The sequence below is a fragment of the Nothobranchius furzeri genome, chromosome 6 (genome assembly GCF_043380555.1).
Source record: "Nothobranchius furzeri strain GRZ-AD chromosome 6, NfurGRZ-RIMD1, whole genome shotgun sequence".
NCBI classification, from domain to species: domain Eukaryota; kingdom Metazoa; phylum Chordata; class Actinopteri; order Cyprinodontiformes; family Nothobranchiidae; genus Nothobranchius; species Nothobranchius furzeri.
In genome coordinates, this window is record NC_091746.1 from 46,342,763 (window position 1) to 46,360,451 (window position 17,689).

Consider the following 17,689-nt stretch of genomic DNA (forward strand, 5'->3'; position numbering starts at 1 on the left):
CAGAATGTGCAAATATCACTATTCTATATATAGAGTGCATGTGACACCAGAAAGAGCAACTTGAAAGTTAAAAAAAATACTTAAATTCTTTTTCACATATAGACAAAACCACTTTGGAGTAGTGCAGTTGCTCTGGAAGCTTCTCAAATGTACCATGAAGTCAATACAGAGAAAGAGTAAATTCAGTCCTGGTGGGTCAGAGTTAATATCAGTAGCAGAAGGCCAAAAATCTGAGAGAGCGAGAGCGAGAGCGAGAGAGAGAGAGAGAGAGCGAGAGAGAGAGAGAGTGAGAGAGAGAGAGAGAGAGAGAGAGCGAGAGAGAGAGCGAGAGAGAGAGAGAGAGAGAGAGAGAGAGAGAGCGAGAGAGAGAGCGAGAGAGAGAGCGAGAGAGAGAGAGAGAGAGAGAGAGAGAGAGAGAGAGAGAGAGAGAGATTACCTTGGTGGTTGCTTCCAGCTCAATCCCACAATGCAGCAGCTCCAGAACCATTTTGACATGACCTTCTTTAGAGGCCAGGTGTAACCCGTTAAGACCATTCTTAAGAGGAAACAGATTAACACTTATTAGAGGTATAAAGCATTATAAAATCTTATCAATCACAAGTTTTTGAGCAGTATCCCTCTGCTTTTCTTTTGCTTTCTTCAAATCTCTCACATATTTTGTAATAGTAGCTGTGTGTGTGTGTGTGTGTGTGTGTGTGTGTGTGTGTGTGTGTGCGTGCGTGCGTGCGTGCGTGCGTGCGTGCGTGCGTGTGTGTGTGTGTGTGTGTGCGCGCGCGTGCGTGCAATCATTGATTTTGAGCTGCAGTCAGCCTGTTGTAACTGATCTGACCACCAGGGGTCACAGTGATTCATACTGCTCCATTCACACTGCAGTGTCATGCTTCCAAGAGGGTAGTTCTCTGTGAGCATGCACACAGCAAGAGGAGTCATACTGTGCATCAGAGATAGTTTAACAACCTGTTATCCTGCTGTACAGCTGGGAAATCTGACAATGTGAAGCCATCTGTCTGAATGCTGAAGCTCAAACCAGACAGGGTCACAGACTAATGATACCAAACGCAGCAGCAAGTTGAATGTCTGAGAATTAATAATAAAATCTTCAAACTGTTGCAATGTTGCATTCAAAGTCAAAATCGTGTATTAACTCAGATGATGTGCTAGAAACGTTAAAGAGATGTGCATGAATGGTGAAGAATCCTCCAGAACAGAGTCAACATCCTCTCGATGTGGTCTCAGCTGAGCTGTGAGGCATCATGATTTCATCACTGGTCCTTGAGATGCCTCTGCGAACTTGACGAAGTCCACCTGTTCTGAGGGGAATCCATTAGGAATGAATGGGATTAAAGGGGCTTTGGTGTTCCGAACGAGTGACGCAAAAGTAGAATGTCCACGGGCATAAATCATTTCACTTGACTCAGATCATGTTGATACAAAAGTAATGACCTAATCATGAGGTAAGCATAATGGTCATACAGAAGAGGAACAGCAGAAAACCAGGCTGAGTAATGACTTGATGCAGTGCAGGTGCGACAGTCTGAAAGCAGGACCAGGTGTGCATAAAGGAGACTAACAGAAAACAACATAAAACTGAAAATAGAAAACATTAAAAGAAAAACAAAACTCATGCAAAAAAAACACAATAAAATAAAACCACGGATATCTGACAAGTTTAAAGACATTAAACTAAACAGCAAGCCTTTCTAATAGGTGGATGAAAGTGAAATAAAACGTTTCAAGGTATTTTCAGACACATTTCTGTGTTAAGGCTCATTTACAGTGTGCAGAATGGATGTGGATCAGAAAAAAAGATTTAAAAAAATATGTGGATAACTTCTGCAGCTTTGCATCCACACCATAATTGGCGTAAATGTTCTGACAGGACTCAATGATTTTGGGTATATGCAGAAGGTTTGTGGATCTTCACTCAATGTAAACGAGGCCTCTGTTTACAGCTTCTGTTCTAAAACAGCTTTAATTTTCAAAAACTCCTGAAGTTTTAATTAATCTTATTGGGTAGGAATTTGGTTTAGTGTTGGTTTGAATTTAGTAGGAGAAACTTCCACTGCATCCAGCAGTCAATTCAAAAACAATTTTAACACATCTGTCAAAACATCTGTAAAACTGGTGGTGATGAAAACAAAACATTTGCTTAAAGAGCAAGTCACCCCCAAATCAACTTTTTTTCTGATAAACTGTCTAATCGTACTTCAGACATGTGTAGTCAATAGTTTTACACTTTAGTGCATTTAAGTTAAAATTTTAATTTTCTGCCTAAAACTATCAGTGTTGTGCCGTTACCAGGTAAAACCTCTGCACTGCATTTGAATTGAAATCTGCCATGGCTATTGGCTAAGAGGTACCCTAGAACATTAGCTGGTACATTATGATGTCACAATGTCATTGAGAGCCTGTGTGTGTGTGTGTGTGTGTGTGTGTGTGTGTGTGTGTGTGTGTGTGTGTGTGTGTGTGTGTGTGTGTGTGTGTGTGTGTGTGTGTGTGTGTGTGTTTGTGTGTGAATTTTTTAGTGACTCCGCCCTCTCGGTCTGCTAGGCGACAACATTTGTTGCATTTTTCAAACAGGAAGTGGGAGTTGAGTAAGAATCTGGTAGGGGGTGACTTGCTCTTTAAACTACTGTGAAACTTCAGAGACTGTGGCAAGGATGGCTTTGATTATAACCCAAAGTGGTTTGCTGCCTTGTGATGGCTCCAATCTTTAAACTAACATGGAGCATCTTTTTAGGGCAATGCTGGCAGAGGAGTTAAGTGCCAGGTATCTGCCACAGCTGTTGTGTCCTTGGGCAAGACACTTAACCCTGTTTCTCCTGGTGGTGGTCAGAGGGACCAGTGGCACCAATGTACGGCAGCCTCGCCTTTGCCGTTACGCCCCAGGTCAGCTGTGTGTGTGAATGGGTGAATGACTAAGTTTGTTGTAAAGTTCCTTGATGGTTGTAGATTCCTAGAAGGGGCTATATAAAAAAAACACATTTACGGTTGTGTTTCCAATATCTAAATTCTGATCTCAGGCTGGAGGAAAATATTGATGTATTAGCCAGCAACCACCTCATAGGAGCTGTCCAATCCCAAAATTTGTTGGCAGTGGTGTCCCTTCTGGATATTTTATGCTTAACACACCTGATATTAATCATCAGGTGTTTATCTGGCTTCTGCAGAGCTTTGTGACATGCTGGACTGCAAGTTTAGCCTTTGAATCAGGTGTGTTGCTGCAGGGGGAAAACAACAATAACAACAAAAAATGCTGGATAGTGGCCTTCCAGGACCAGGATTGGACACCTCTGTACCAGATGATCTTTGAAGAAACAGAAATATTCGTCCACCTAACCAGAACAACCTTCAGGAAGAAAGGAAAGCTTCTTACAAGAGATCCACCATGTGTTCATCAATGTTCCCGAGATGACCTGAGATTCAGGCAGTTAAGAGAATGACTTTCCCAAAATACAACTTTTAATTAACAGTGAATTTGTGAAACATTTGTAAAGCACACCTGTCTAGAAAATACAAATAAAAACTACAACCTCAACAATCAGAAAAGCTCTGGATAAGAACATGGTTCTATCCTGCTCTTCTACCTTCTCTTCTTTAGAGAAACAACTTGGGAAAAAAATCCTCCTGCCTCACAAAGAATGGAACATTTCACAGCTTCTATCTCATCTACAACTTGGTTAAAGTCAAGATTAATTTACAGATTATCAACAGCTTTCCTCCTCTGAAAACTATAAGAGACCAGCACTACATACTTATTACATACAGTGGTGGAAATCCAACTACAAATAAATTAGAATGGCGCTAATTTCTTCTAAAACAGTAAAACACTTTCCCACCTTACTGTAAGTTAAAAGCTACTACAAGAGTTAAGTACTGTAACTAACAATTAAAAGTAATGATTCATTTGAGGTTCGGTTTAATTTATTTTAATGTTTATTGAAATCTTTGTCTGGTATAGTTCTTACTTACACTGACACGTACGTTTCAGCGTTCTCATGGGGCTGAACGAAGCCGACTTACTTGATTAGCTATGTTGATGTCAATCCCGTTCCTGATGTGATCTAGAGCCTTGTCCAGATTCCCCGAACGAGCTGCACGCAAAAAACTGGTGGCTGCATCGGCCTGAAAGGGACAGGAAAGAGAAAATGTTGGAAAAGCTCTGAAAATAGATGCTTTTGTTTCTATTCAAGGCTGCAGAACAATAATGCAAACTGCACAACTTCTGTCAACATACACTTGAAATATGTTCACTTTACGATGGGACGTTTCACCAAAACTCCCAGTCAGTCTTCTTTAATGATACATTATTTTGAGACAAGCCAGAAGGCACCGACATAACGATACAACAGTGCTGCCATCGTTTCTTGCCTCCTTTGTGAGAAACACACAGCGTCAGACTCTCACAGCTCGGCTTTGCCTGCGCTTTGAGCCTGGAAGGCCTTCATTGCACTCTCCGCCACAAACTCTGCTTCCTGTCTGCCTGTCTGTCTGATCCGAGTCAGGAAAACTCCTGTGGTTTGTCTCAGTGTTTGTACGCCCACTTCTCATTTCACTCACTGGCCGGCAGCATAACACAGCTGACCTGAGCGATGAGATATTTCCAAAGCCCTGAAGAGCTGATTCACATGCTGCACTGTACTGTAGACCTCGTTTCCTCTCCTGTCGCCAACAAAACCACAAATCTGTTGGAGCATTTGCTGCCAAGTGGTTAATTATACTGAAATGTTGAAAGATACGCATGTCCTTTTCAAATGACAAGGCTCTTTTTCCACCATTTTTCCTCATTTAAATGTGATTTATCTGCGCTCATTTTTGTGAACTATGTTCTGTAATAGATTGTAACAAAAAATCACATGGAATGTTTTAACAGCCTGACAATACAGAAAAAAAAGTAAATGGACCTTTCTGTGTTTATTTCATAATGTCTCCAATCACCTATATGCAGGTGACATTCAGCTGTACTGCTCCTTTAAGGATTCTGAATTCTATAAACCGTCTGAATTACTAGAGTGTCTATAAGTTATCACCAGCTGGCTTGAAGAAAACTTCCTCCAATTTCTCTGGACTGGTTACCCATTAACTTTAGAGTTCATTTTAGAATCCTGTTTATAACTTTCAATGCTCTACATCAGGAGTGGGGAACCCTGGTCCTCGAGGGCCGGTATCTTGCACATCTTTGCTCCAACACTTCTGATTCAGTGGTTGACCCACCTGTTCAGCAGCTCATCAGGCTCGACAGAAGCCCGTTAATCACCTGCTGATTGAAATCAGGTGTGATGATTCTGGGTTGAAACTAAAATATGCCGGGTAGCAGTCCTCAATGGACCAGGTGAGACCGCCGCCTTGGCCATGATGGATGGCAAAAAGACTGTTTACACCCGTTGAAACTCAAGTGAAGCTAGTCTAAACAAGCCGGTTTGTAGCCTTTTATCGCTTTTATTCAGTTTATTTGACAGCAAAATGGTTTTAGCTTGCTGCGTGGTTGGCTGCACTAACAGACAAGGACGTGAACTCAACTCGTTTTGGTTTTTAGTAACTTTGATGGAGACTGAGGACGGAGATGAACTGCAGTGATCAATCAAGCGGACTAGCAGCCCTCAGATTTGCAGCGAGCATGTTTTTACCGGGTAAAATGTGATGTGTTTTTTTATACTAGTTATTGATAATCCTGATGGATGGGTATTTCACCACAGAGGATGCGCGCCGTCCACTATAGTAAAAAGCGAGATAATTATTAACAATAGTAAAGCTCCGATGTATGACTATGTGTGTTAAAATCACATTATTTATTTATATGAACATCGCCGTTCAGGGATCTTCTCATTCCGGTGTGAGAGCAGCAGCTGAACCCGGTAACACCACCAGCAACAGAAGCTGGTAGGGATCCAGACTTTTTAAAAATCAGCTTTGGTGTAAAGTGAAACACTGTTTATAACATAAAGTTATAAATACAGCGGGGTGAATTTAGGCTAAGTCAACAACATGTTTACATCGGTGAACAACTGCAGAGAAAGTAAGCTAACATTGGTAAGCTAGTTAACATACCGCTCTCTATGAGCCCCGGCTATGCGCTACCTCTTCTGATAACTGAACTGGGCATGAACTAGTTGAAGGAATGCTGGAGGAGTTTTGTTTTTGTTTTGATCGCAAAACCAGTTTCAGGCTCTACTATTCCCTTTGTTGAGTACTCGTGTCGCTCACTGTTTACATGCTTTTGCCGTCCAGCATGGTGGTCCCACATGATTATGTGACGTCGGTGCAAAGGGTCAATATTACTGAAATGTTAAAGCCTTATGCTCCAACCCGAGCCCTCAGGTCCACACACCAGAACCTTCTAGAAGTTCCAAAGACCAGATATAAAAGTCAAGGTGATTGCTCCTTCCAGACTGTTGCACCCTGACTTTGGAATGATCTTCCTTTATCCTTACGTAGTATTGACAAACAGACACGCCCATGTGCCACGGGTGAGAACAGCTGAACACCAAGCTCTGACAAATCTATCAATATTGTGGTGCTGGACTGAGATAAGTGGTTTGTAGTTGGTGAAAATCAACATATGACAGTTGGCAGTATTATGCCCCCCAAAAAGGTGAAGCAACAATCCAAACAAAACAAAAATAACAACGACGAGCCTCGGTACGTGGGACAAGGAGAAATGGCAGATGCGCATGGTGACAAAAAAGAAATATCTGAGTTGAAATGCTCTGTCATAAAGGAAGAGATCAACATTGTTGCTATAAAACTTAACACGATCATGGATGATATTTCTACTTGTGTGAGAAGACTGGGTGAGGTGGAGGAAATTTTATCTAAACTGGACATGCGGATGTCAAAGTTGGAGTCGGAGAATGAAACACTGAATAAATCCAACGCAGAGTTGAGAGAGAGGACGGAGCGGCTCGAAATGCAGAGCCGCAAATACAACCTTCGTGTGTTCGGATTATCTGGTGATATTGGAAAAGATAATCTGACTAATTACATGGACAAGCTGTTTAAAGAATTGTTCAGGGGAAAACTTATGCGGGAGCCAGAAGTGGAGATGATGCACTGGATTGGACCAAGAGGAACGCAGTAGGAAGAGTGATGATGGTGCGGCTGCGGAGGCTTACAACAAAGGAAGAGATTATAAAGATGGCCAGAGAAGAACGTGTTTTTCAAATACGTGGTAGTTGAAGATATTTCCAGATCTAGTCGACTTCACGGCTCTGTAGTGACTTTTCATGCCTGTCATCGACTAGTCGCTGTCACGTGATAATGACCGACAAGATGCAGCCCTCGGAAAAGACAGCAAGTGATGAGCCTCTGCATGTCGGGAGGCGGAGGCGACGCGCTCTGCCAGAGCGTCGGTACTGACATCGGTGGTAAAACGGACATTTAACCAAACTGTGACCTTTTCCCTCTTGCAATTTTACCTTCCCCTCACCCCTATCCTAATCTTAACCAGTTTGCGCATGCAAAGCTCTGATCGTTGATGCGCTCCAGACATCTGCGTCCTGAGCACCGCCAAATCAGGTGTCACCACTTCAAAAACAAATTAAACACGCAATCGTTCATGTCGGCTCATTTCCTTTAATGTTTTCTGTCTGTTATTTGTGCCTGATGTGTTTCGCTGCTGTGGAGCGAGGCTCTTCACCTGTTTTGTTCTCCGGTGACGCACCCCCAAGATTCCACTATCTCCACTCCACTCCGGCACGAACTCCGCAGCAAAAACGGTCCCGTTGTAGTCAGCTGGCGAGCAGCGAGCACTCCGCTGTTTTTGCGGTCGGTAGATCTTTTAGAACTGCAGTTCAAAGGTAACTCATAAGGTGAATATATATGAACCCATGTAGCAGTTTTTCTTTAGGACTGAGAGGAGATGCAGGAAGAAAATAAACAGGCAGGACAGAAAAATAGTCAAATAAAAACAAGTTAGTTTTTGTACCTGGTGGTTGCAACAAACAGACACCACTGAAGGTAATCAGAAGTGAGGAACAGAAAATGAAATAATTATTTTAATGTTTAGAGCAGCAGGAACTCCGAGAGGCTGCAGGCGCATCTGTGAGTTTGCCGCCGCAGCGCGGGGGAGAGGGCTGAAGTAGGATGCAGAAACTACCGTTGTTAAAAGAGATGTGTTAACTTAGAAAATGTGGATGCAATTTTAATTGTCAAAAACTCCAGCGAACCTACCGACCCCCCCCCCCCCCCCCCCCCCCCCGCGCCGCTTCAGGTCATCAACGACTAGTCGAAGTCGACTCGATTTTCATTACTTGACTGTCGACTTTAAAAAAAATTAAGCAACTCCTATAGTGAAGTAGTAAATATTAGTGGCTATAATATTTATAGACTAGATAGGAATTTGTATGGTGGAGGTGTGGCCTGTTATGTTCAAAATCATATTGCAATCAGAGTAAGAACAGATTTGATAGCAGCTGAAGTTGAGCCACTACGGTTAGAATTGCAGATTCCTCATTTAAAAGCTGTCATTATTGGATGTTGTTACAGACCACCAAATGCTCCTATATACCACTTGGATCAGATAGGAGATATGTTGGATAAGGCATGTGATCTGAGAGAAGACATTTTTTTCCTAGGTGACTTTAATATAGACTGGAAATCAGAAAATTGTCCATTGAAGAATAAATTGTTTTCATTTACCAACATTTGTAATTTATCACAACTCGTGCAGGCTGATACTAGAATTCAGATTAGAAGTAATGGCAAATTTTCTGCAACCTTGATTGACTTAAGCTTTACTAATATGGGAAATTTATGTTCTGATGTCATTTCGATTCCAGTAGGTGGTAGCGACCACAATTTAATTGCGGTAACAAGGAAAACAAAGATGCTTTAAGAAGGCCAATTATTTGTGTGCAGACGGATGTTTAAATATTTCAATGAAGATAACTTCATAGAAGATGTGAGGAAAATAAGTTGGACACAGGTTTTAAGTGAAGACAATCCATGCCAAGCAGTAGCAGTTTTCAATGAATTGTTCACAAAGGTGTTAGACAGACATGTTCCTATAAGGAAACGTGCTGTGAGAAGGGTATCTGCTCCATGGTTGGATGAAGATTTAAAAGACTATATGAGGCAGAGGGATAAACTTAAAAATGAAGCAGTAAAAACTAATAGTCCAGATAAATGGAAAGAGTATCGTAGATTACGAAACTTTGTAACTAAACTAAATAATCATAAAAACGATTGTATTATCAAAAAAGACTAACTGATGCAAAATCGGATAGTGCAAGATTATGGGGTACATTGAATGAAGTTGTGGGTAGGCATAATAGGTCAGCTCCAACTTTTTTGGATGTAGGGGGAACTTATTGCACTAAACCAACAGAAATTGCTAATTATTTAAACCAGTTTTTAACTAAGAAAATTAAGTTGTTGCGAGATTCTATGGAAAATAGTGAAAACAAAAATATGTCCTATCAACTAATTAAACAAAAAATAATGTTAAAACTGTCAACTTCAATTTGTTAAAGTGACTGAAGACAAGGCTAAGGAGATAATATTAAAAGTAAAAATAAACCATCTGGCATTGATAATGGGTAATGGATACTAGATAATGGGCTGCATGGTGGCCTAGTGTCTCTAACAATGTGATGGACAGGGACTTGTCCAGGGTGCACCCCACCACTTGTCCATTGACCTCACAGGATTTAACCACCATAGGCAACAGAAGGATGAGCCTGTGACAGAAGACATTGACAGAATGCAGAATAAGTGAACTTATTCTAGTGACAGCTCCTGTCACTTCTGATGTCAGAACAAGTTTACATGCCACTTCATCTTCAGACCTCTTTCTTTTGGGCATGGTAGAAAAACGAGCCATACCACCCTAACAAGTATTGGCTTATTAAGCTGTATTGACTAGCATCTTAAAAAATTAATCACCTAAGTATCACAGCAACTCATGCATTGTTTTATAAAACCTACAATCTGCAGTCAGATTCACATTATAAAGTCTTATACAGAATTACTGAAACATTCTGGATGTACTTTACCCCTGGATGCAACAGAAATGCTGCAGGTGTTGAACAAGACATTACTACAAGCTTTATGCCTGAATGACACGGAGGAGTGGAGATTATACTGTGTTCCTTGTGTTCTCAGAAGATGGAATTTCCAAGTCAAATACTTCAACCAAACCTCTTCAAATGTAGAATTCCAACTTATAGACCTCAAACCAAATCTGAGCTCAAAATCCAACACGTCTGCAGCATGCATAAAATGTAGTAATGGACTGTTTATTTGCATGTTTGATGCCTTTTGCCATTTCAAATGTTTCCCATTCTGTTTTCCGTTATTAAATATTTTGCCACAATGTATAAATGCATTGAGAAATAATCCTTGCTACAAGCTTGTGTTGGTGGTAATGAGCAATGCAATCAGTAAATACTAGCTTCTCAACTAGATTATGGATACATTGCATAAGATTCCTGAGTTACAACATTTGAGACCAATTAGTCATGGCATTGCTTTTGTTTAGAAAGAAAGCCCTCTGTTCTGCAAATATCTCATTTTGTTGTCGTTCAACTATAGGAACAGAAACAAACATTGCAGGTTGCATCTACTGATTTACAGAGAACAAGCTGAAAATCAGTCAAAAGTTCTTAGATTGCCCCCAAACCAAAAGTTTTATGTGTCTTTTTTCCTTGAGGACCCCAACCCCAGCTCCTACATGGATACACGCAGTACCATTTACAAACTCTAAACAGACATACAGAGTTACAGCTTTTATATGGAGTTCTGATTATACTGTAGGGTGTGTTATTGGGATTTTTAAATGTAATTTTTACAAAGAAAATCTTGCTTACCTCACAACCTCAGCACAGATCCCCTTGGGGATGCCAGATCCATTTTGGAACCACTGATTTAACCCATTGGCTATCCATATTTGGCTACAACTCACTATTTAATTGCCACATCTGCAGTAATTCAGATGCTTTACCCATCTGCAGTGATAGGGAGAGTTCATATGTTCACCTGTGGACACAAGCTTCGACTGAAAGAATGAGATCACAAATAAAAACACCTGAAATGAGTTTCTTCTACGGAGTGGATGGACTCACCCTCAGGGATGGGTTGAGTCCAGTTCCTGGTATTTGAGAGGGCATCAGAGTAGAGTCACTGCTCTTCTTATTTCAAAAGAGCCGGTTACACACTTTTGGCATCTAGTGGGTGTCATGGGTGACTGATTTTGAGATCAAATTTAGGACTCAAAAAAGGACAATTGCAACTGTAGCTAAGTCTCTCATTATATCTGGTTTTGCATCATCTTTAGCTCTGCTAATATCAAGAATTTTACTTTTACTTTTAAATCTTGACCAAGCATTAACCTTCAGGCCACATTTTGCCAGCATTTTAGCCAAATATCACACATGCTCCAGGTTGATGGCAATTTAGTCAGCACATGCTGATTCTAGCTTTTATTACCTGAAAATGCACCGTATCATGCAAAGCCTTTGTTCTGTTTGAGTTAGAAAAGGGTGCAGCTCCGTTCTTAGGCATGTATGGTTGGGTTGAGGCAACTTTCTATAGGAAACATGTCCCAATGGGAGGAGACATCGGGCTGAACCAGTCTCAGCCGGGGAGAGGGAGATATGGGATCTCTGCTCAAGGTTGTCCCTATAAATACAGTTCAGGATAAGTGTCAGAAAAAAGATGGACAAGTGGGATTTCTGTTCTGAGGAACGGAGTTAGACTTCTACCTGTGATGCACAAGCCAAAGGACATTTTTTTTTTTGTATTTAAACCTTGTGGACAGTAAGTGATTACTTTCATGGATGGACGAACAGTGGTTATTTGTTGCTGAAAGCATAAACAAGTAAATCATTAACGTTATCTGAAAAATACAAATGGAGACAAATTACCATCACACACAGAAATACACACATCTAAAAATAACTGCTTCAGTGCCACAGTATGCTAGTGTTGGCACCAACAGGGAGTGAGATGGATCACAGTAATGAACCCTCACGGGCTTAAACAAAGACCCTCTTCTGCTGAAGAAGACAGATACCTAAGCAAACACACACACACACACACACACACACACACACAAATTCAAGTAGTATATAGACTTTACACAAAGACCTACACACTATACGTACAAAGCTTTGGTGCAAATGATTTTCAAGTTGTGACAGCAGAACCCAAAAAGGTTCAAGCCCTTGGTGTCACACGAATCTCTAAAAATAACAAGGAAAACCCAAAAAGCTGATTTCGCATGAACAGCACCGCACCATTAAATCAATACAATTACCCAAACACTCGTGCAGAGACATTCGCTGGAGAACATCTGAAGTCAGCACGAGCAAGAACAAAAACAGGAGGAAAAGCTCAGGTATTGTTAAGTTTTCAAACGATCACACAGAGACAACCCTCCAAGGTCAAACTGCAGCGTCTGTTACTGAAGATTAATGTGAAGAATTTATGATCTTCCAGTGTGTTTGACATGACAGAATAAATATATCTGAAGCAAGTGAAAATATATCATCAGACTAAAGGATGAACAAAAAATTATTTTTGTTTAAACTATAACAAAAATGCATGTAATTTCCTGCTTTTTCAATATGTGCATACGAGATGTTAAAGGTCAACTTTACTCATATTTTAACACACTTGCATTGGTCTCGAGTAAGATAAAAAAGGCCCTGAGATAATGTCTTAGATGTGCCTGTTTGAGGATATAAAAGTCAGCTGGAAGAGCATGTAGCTTGAGATGGCAGGATTTTGAGTCTTATTTCCTGGTATTTGGACATCTCGCCTCTGATTGGATAACAACAACTTGACTCTACCACTGACTCCATTTGCTCTGCAACGTTGATGTTTTATCTTCACAAATAACTCAAGCCAGGAGGAGTTCTGCTGTCTGGTGAAGTTGCTAATGATAACGGTTAGCTTCTACTAGTTGAGATGTTCTCTGCTGTTTCCTGGATGCTAAATGAACCACAACCTTCCTCGTCGTGAGTCAAGATGAGTGAGTCCATGATAGTTAAGTAACAGTGTGACGTGGATCTGTCAGACTTTTCTGAACCAAATGTTTTTGCATCTATTTTCTATCAGAAATAAATGCAGGAAATAAGGGTGGAAGGCAAATGTCATGTTCAACCTCTGAGTTAAACTCAGAGTAACCGATCATTTTCTAAAGTAATAAATAAAAAAATGTTTTGTTTTTTTTCTTGGTGAAACTGATCTTTAAATTAGTAAATCAGTAAAACCTTTTCTGATTGCACTGAATCTAATCACACAGCTTTAAAGCTAAACTGAATTGTTCTGCATGCAATTATCTTATTTAATTATTTGCAGAAAAACCTTTTCAGGGTGACTTCCTTCCTGACGCCCATAGTTAAAAACGTCCTTTTCCACAGACACAGTGAGAAAGGAACCTCCACACCTGGTGGTGTTACTTGTGAAAAAAGTGCAATGTGGAGCACAGAGACATATTTAGAAAAGTAACATCATTTATCTCTGAAGTGTTACTGGCACAGTTTCTTCTTCGGCCTTCTTCACCACTTCAGTCTATCTTCTAAGGGGAAAAATACCTGAGCCGATGAAAATGCAAATATCAGCAAAAAGAAAAACTGATTTGAAACCAGACTTTCTGATCTCTACATGTTCTTAGAGTTTGCTGCTGACGTTTTTTTTTAGCTTTACTGGCTAATCGCTGCCATTCCAGAAACTGAAGTACGTGCATGAAGTGCAGGTTCAGAGTTGTCTGAGACAGATTCACAAATAACATACCTCTTGCTACGTAATATGAATTTGCAGCATCAGCTCATTTTAAGGGTACTGGTTCTAGACTTCCTCAGAGAGAAACACATGATCGATTGAAAAGCGTGCCAATGAAGTCACTGCACTGAGAATTAAAAATCAATAGTCTACACAACGGGAGTTGACTCAGTCTCTTTGATAGTCAGACACTTGATGCGTGTGAATATGGAATAAAGGCCTGTGTATTCACGGTTCTTTAACTCTCCTCCTGGTTATATATTTTTATACAAATGTGATCTTTCATTTGGACTTTTGAAAATTCATTGGTAGTCTGAAGAAGGGTGGTGGACCTAAAACATCACAATGTTAAAGAAATCAATAGGATTTCTTGTTTCTACCTTAATATGCTCCTCAGCCTGCTTCTTCTCCATCATACCTACACCTCCTTCTGCCACCTGCTCCCTCCTGTCAGGGTGATTGTATATTGGCCTGATGGGAAGTACATAGTCATGATTCAAGTGCAGCTGAACACTTTGCATTAGTTATGCACACGTGACTTTCAGACACAGCGACTTTCAGCTTCTTCAAGTTGCCACTTTTTGAGCTTGTGCCTTCTTTAATGGTTCATCTCCTTTTTAAAAAGCATCCAAATCTCTTGGTTGTTTTATTTATTTATTTTTTTCCATTTTATATAAAAGTCTAGTGTTAAGTTTTGATCCACCATGAATCTCCTCCAGCGATCAGACCCATCACCCCTGGTTCTATGATCCATGATCCCAGGGGAGGGTCGATGGGGCACACAGTAACATTATAACAGATAAACTTCAATAACTACCATGATTTAGTGGCTTCAATTAATTTTACTTATGTAGTAAAAAACAGAGAAATGGTACAGAGACTTGGGACTGGACCCTTGGAACCACCCTAGTCATGATCGTTCAATGGCCCCTAACTGCTGCACACATCAAGCCCAAATCAAGCCCATCTACCTCCGGACCATGGGTCCCTCAGACAAACAAAAAAATGAATGCAAGTCAATGGGGTTAAAAACGCTATGTCCGGCATGCATTTTTGTAAGTCTTTGGCTGTATGTGTATGTGTGTACATGAGGGAGGGAGTGTGTGACTGTCTGTGTATGACTGTATTTGTCAGGTGGGGCCTTTGACTCCTCTCTTCTCCTGGGACTTCTTTTGAAGCTATACATTTTCGTCTCCCCTCCCCCTGCCACACCTGGTGTGGAGTGTGGTGCCTTGGTCTGCCTGAGTGTGCGTGGCTCCCGGGTCAGGGGGTGTAAGATTTTTGGCGTCTGCCTGATTAATCCTGGTGACTGCCTTGTGGGATCTAGTTCCTTGGGCTCTGCTGGGTCCCTGGCGGGGCTGGTCGCCCCTGGGTCCCGGGTCGCTGAGTTCCGGGCTCAGCCGGCTATGGGGTGGCAGGCTGCGGGCGGGCCTGTGGGCTTGTCGCTGATGTCTCCCGGGACTCTGCCGGCTGCTGGTTGTGCCCCCCTGGGGCAATCCTCTGCGCCTCTCGAGGGGGGCAGGAGCTTTTCTGGTCGCAGTCTCCTTGGGGTCCCTGTGCTCTGGGGCAGCTCCTGGATCTCTGGGACTTGGGGCTCCCTCCATCTCCTACACATCTTTGGGGGGTGGCAGATCTGTGGCCCCTCATACTCTCTATTGACGCTCCTATAGAGAAACCTTACATATACAAGCACGTGTACGCACACAGGTGCTCACATGGTGCTCTCATAAGTATGGACTTGGGCACGTTCAACACATGTCTTAAGGTTGTGGTTGGCGCTAAATGCACTGTGATTTATTGCCGTGTGATTGTTCAGTAAAACAATGTTGATTTTACGTGACATTAAAAGCAGATGCTTTGATGCTCTATTCTAATCTATCCTAAACATTGTGATTAACCAAGTGAACCAAACCCACAAAACAGTTTTCTCCCCCCCAAAATGTAGTCAGCTGTAACCTGATAATTCTTGGCCCTTACCCTGCCTGAGGTGTTTGCTAAAAAAGCAACACCTTGCTCGAAATAGGACCTTGAGGAAACTGTTCAGTGTGTCAATGTAGACTGAATTATGTCACTTAATTGAGCAATATCAAATGTAATGACCTAAACTGTGTCTGCTTCAGTTTCTTGCAATTTTCTCTGCAGTGCTGCTGGTTAAAATTAAATTATACAACTTTGAGAGAAATTGTGTAGATTTGAGAAGAGAACAACATGTATTCTGACGTCCTAAAACAACCCCTTAATTCTCCACGTATCCATACTGATACTGATATAACACAAAGTGAAAATATCAAGAACAGACTCTATGAGACAGCTTTACCCAGCATGCTTTGCCTGTAGCATTTCTGCAGTGCTTATAAATATTGAAAGATTATGAAAAGTGAGAGAGGAGGCAAATGGTGGAGGGCAAGCTACACAAAGCTGCATGAGAAGTCAGAGAGCTTGGAAAGCAATGAAACAAAGGCTAAAGATGTCATGTTGTGGGTGAGCAGTTTCACCCAGGACATGAAGAACCACACGCAGATAACAAAGGTAAGTAAAAATAATATAATTGTTTATTTAAATGATGAAATGGGAGAACTAAAGGCGCTGCTTCAAAAACAGGAACAGGAAGGAACTTGTATCCACGAGAGATAACAAACATGAGAATATGCCAGAACCAGAAAACCAAGAGAAATGATATTGCTTTTGGGGTAAATAGCTCTTAAGGTCAGAGACCAGAGGTCGGTGATGGTGAACTGGGCCAGGTCTAGTAGTGAAGAGGCGGCTGAACCGATGGACGAGGTGGAGATGAACAGGAGACGGTAGAAGGTGTCCAAGATGTAGGTTGGAAGACAGGCGGGCGGTGGAGAGCGAAGGCCAGAGGATCCTGAACGACGTGACCTCGAGTACAACTCCAGGCGTAGGTGGGTGATTCAAGGTGAGGCTGGAAGCTACCCTTGGTGAGAGTATCGACCGGCGCTGGAGTTTTGTCACACTGCTCATTAAATCCCCTGGCCCTCTGATTAGTGAGATCAGGATCAGCTGGAGATCACTGACACGCCCACCTGTAACACAAAACTGAAGAATGCCAGGTCTCCTTTAAGGATGATTAAGGCAGACCGTGACAAAAGAGGTATCGACAAGAAAAAGTGACCAAGCAACTGAAGGGGTCTTTGTGGGGCTGCTGGGAGTTGACCTATACACTGTAATATATTAAACATTAAAGGCATAAATGAAGGAAAATGTGTTTTATAACAAAAACGATTATTAAGTCCTGTCTGTTTAAAATATGAGCAAGCAGTCAGAAAGTTTAAATGAAGAGTAAATTATTTAGCTTACAAGAAGTAATATTGTAGGTGTCCTTTTTAAGATTAGCCTTTTTTTGTCTTATCTTAAAGTAGGAGATAAAATAAAAACAGAAGAAATTATTCCCATCAAACCCCATCAAACTTATCTGTTTCATCAAACAGTGCTGCAGATTTTACAGTGTCTGCTCCAACTACTGGATTAAAACTAATGAAAACATTCACAGCTTCTGTAGAAGTGTGTGCATGGATTTAAACCAAGTGTGTTGAAGCAGGGAAGCACTTGCATAGTAGCAAACATCATTATGCTAACAGTAGATGTAGCATTTGAGCATGCATGCTGAATGGGGGTTCACTCATTTTATCAATATATTTTCAGTGTTCTCTAGTAGGAAGGAATGCTTTGTAAGTCATAATCTGGGCAAAATTTCTCAGCAGGCAGAGCAAGTAGCTTCAGATGGCAGGATTTAGACTCTTATTTCCTGATGTTTGGACATCTCATATCAGATTGGATAACAGAAATTCGACTCTACCATTTGCTCTGCAATGTTAATGTTTCATCTCCACAAATAAAGTCTGGACCACACTGCATTTGTTGGCTATCGCACAAGACTGCTCATGTCACACTGTGAGAACTCCTAAAAGGTAGCACACTGTATGGCACAAGAGTTCAGTGAGCCAAC

The 17,689-nt window shown here is 41.3% G+C and overlaps 1 protein-coding gene across 7 annotated transcripts in view; it reads right to left on the reverse strand.

Annotated features, from left to right (window-relative positions):
- ank1b (ankyrin 1, erythrocytic b) overlaps nt 1-17,689 on the reverse strand; it is a 95,378-nt gene that overhangs the window by 54,135 nt on the left and 23,554 nt on the right. For all 7 annotated transcript variants that reach the window (XR_011520851.1, XM_054744873.2, XM_054744874.2 and 4 more), the window contains exons 2-3: nt 4,024-4,125; nt 437-535 (exon numbers count right to left, since the gene is read on the reverse strand). Coding sequence is in view for 6 of the 7 variants with exons in the window: in XM_054744873.2 (XP_054600848.2) it covers nt 437-535; nt 4,024-4,125 (201 nt within the window). In the remaining variant the exon portion in view is untranslated. The remainder of the gene's footprint in view (nt 1-436; nt 536-4,023; nt 4,126-17,689) is intronic.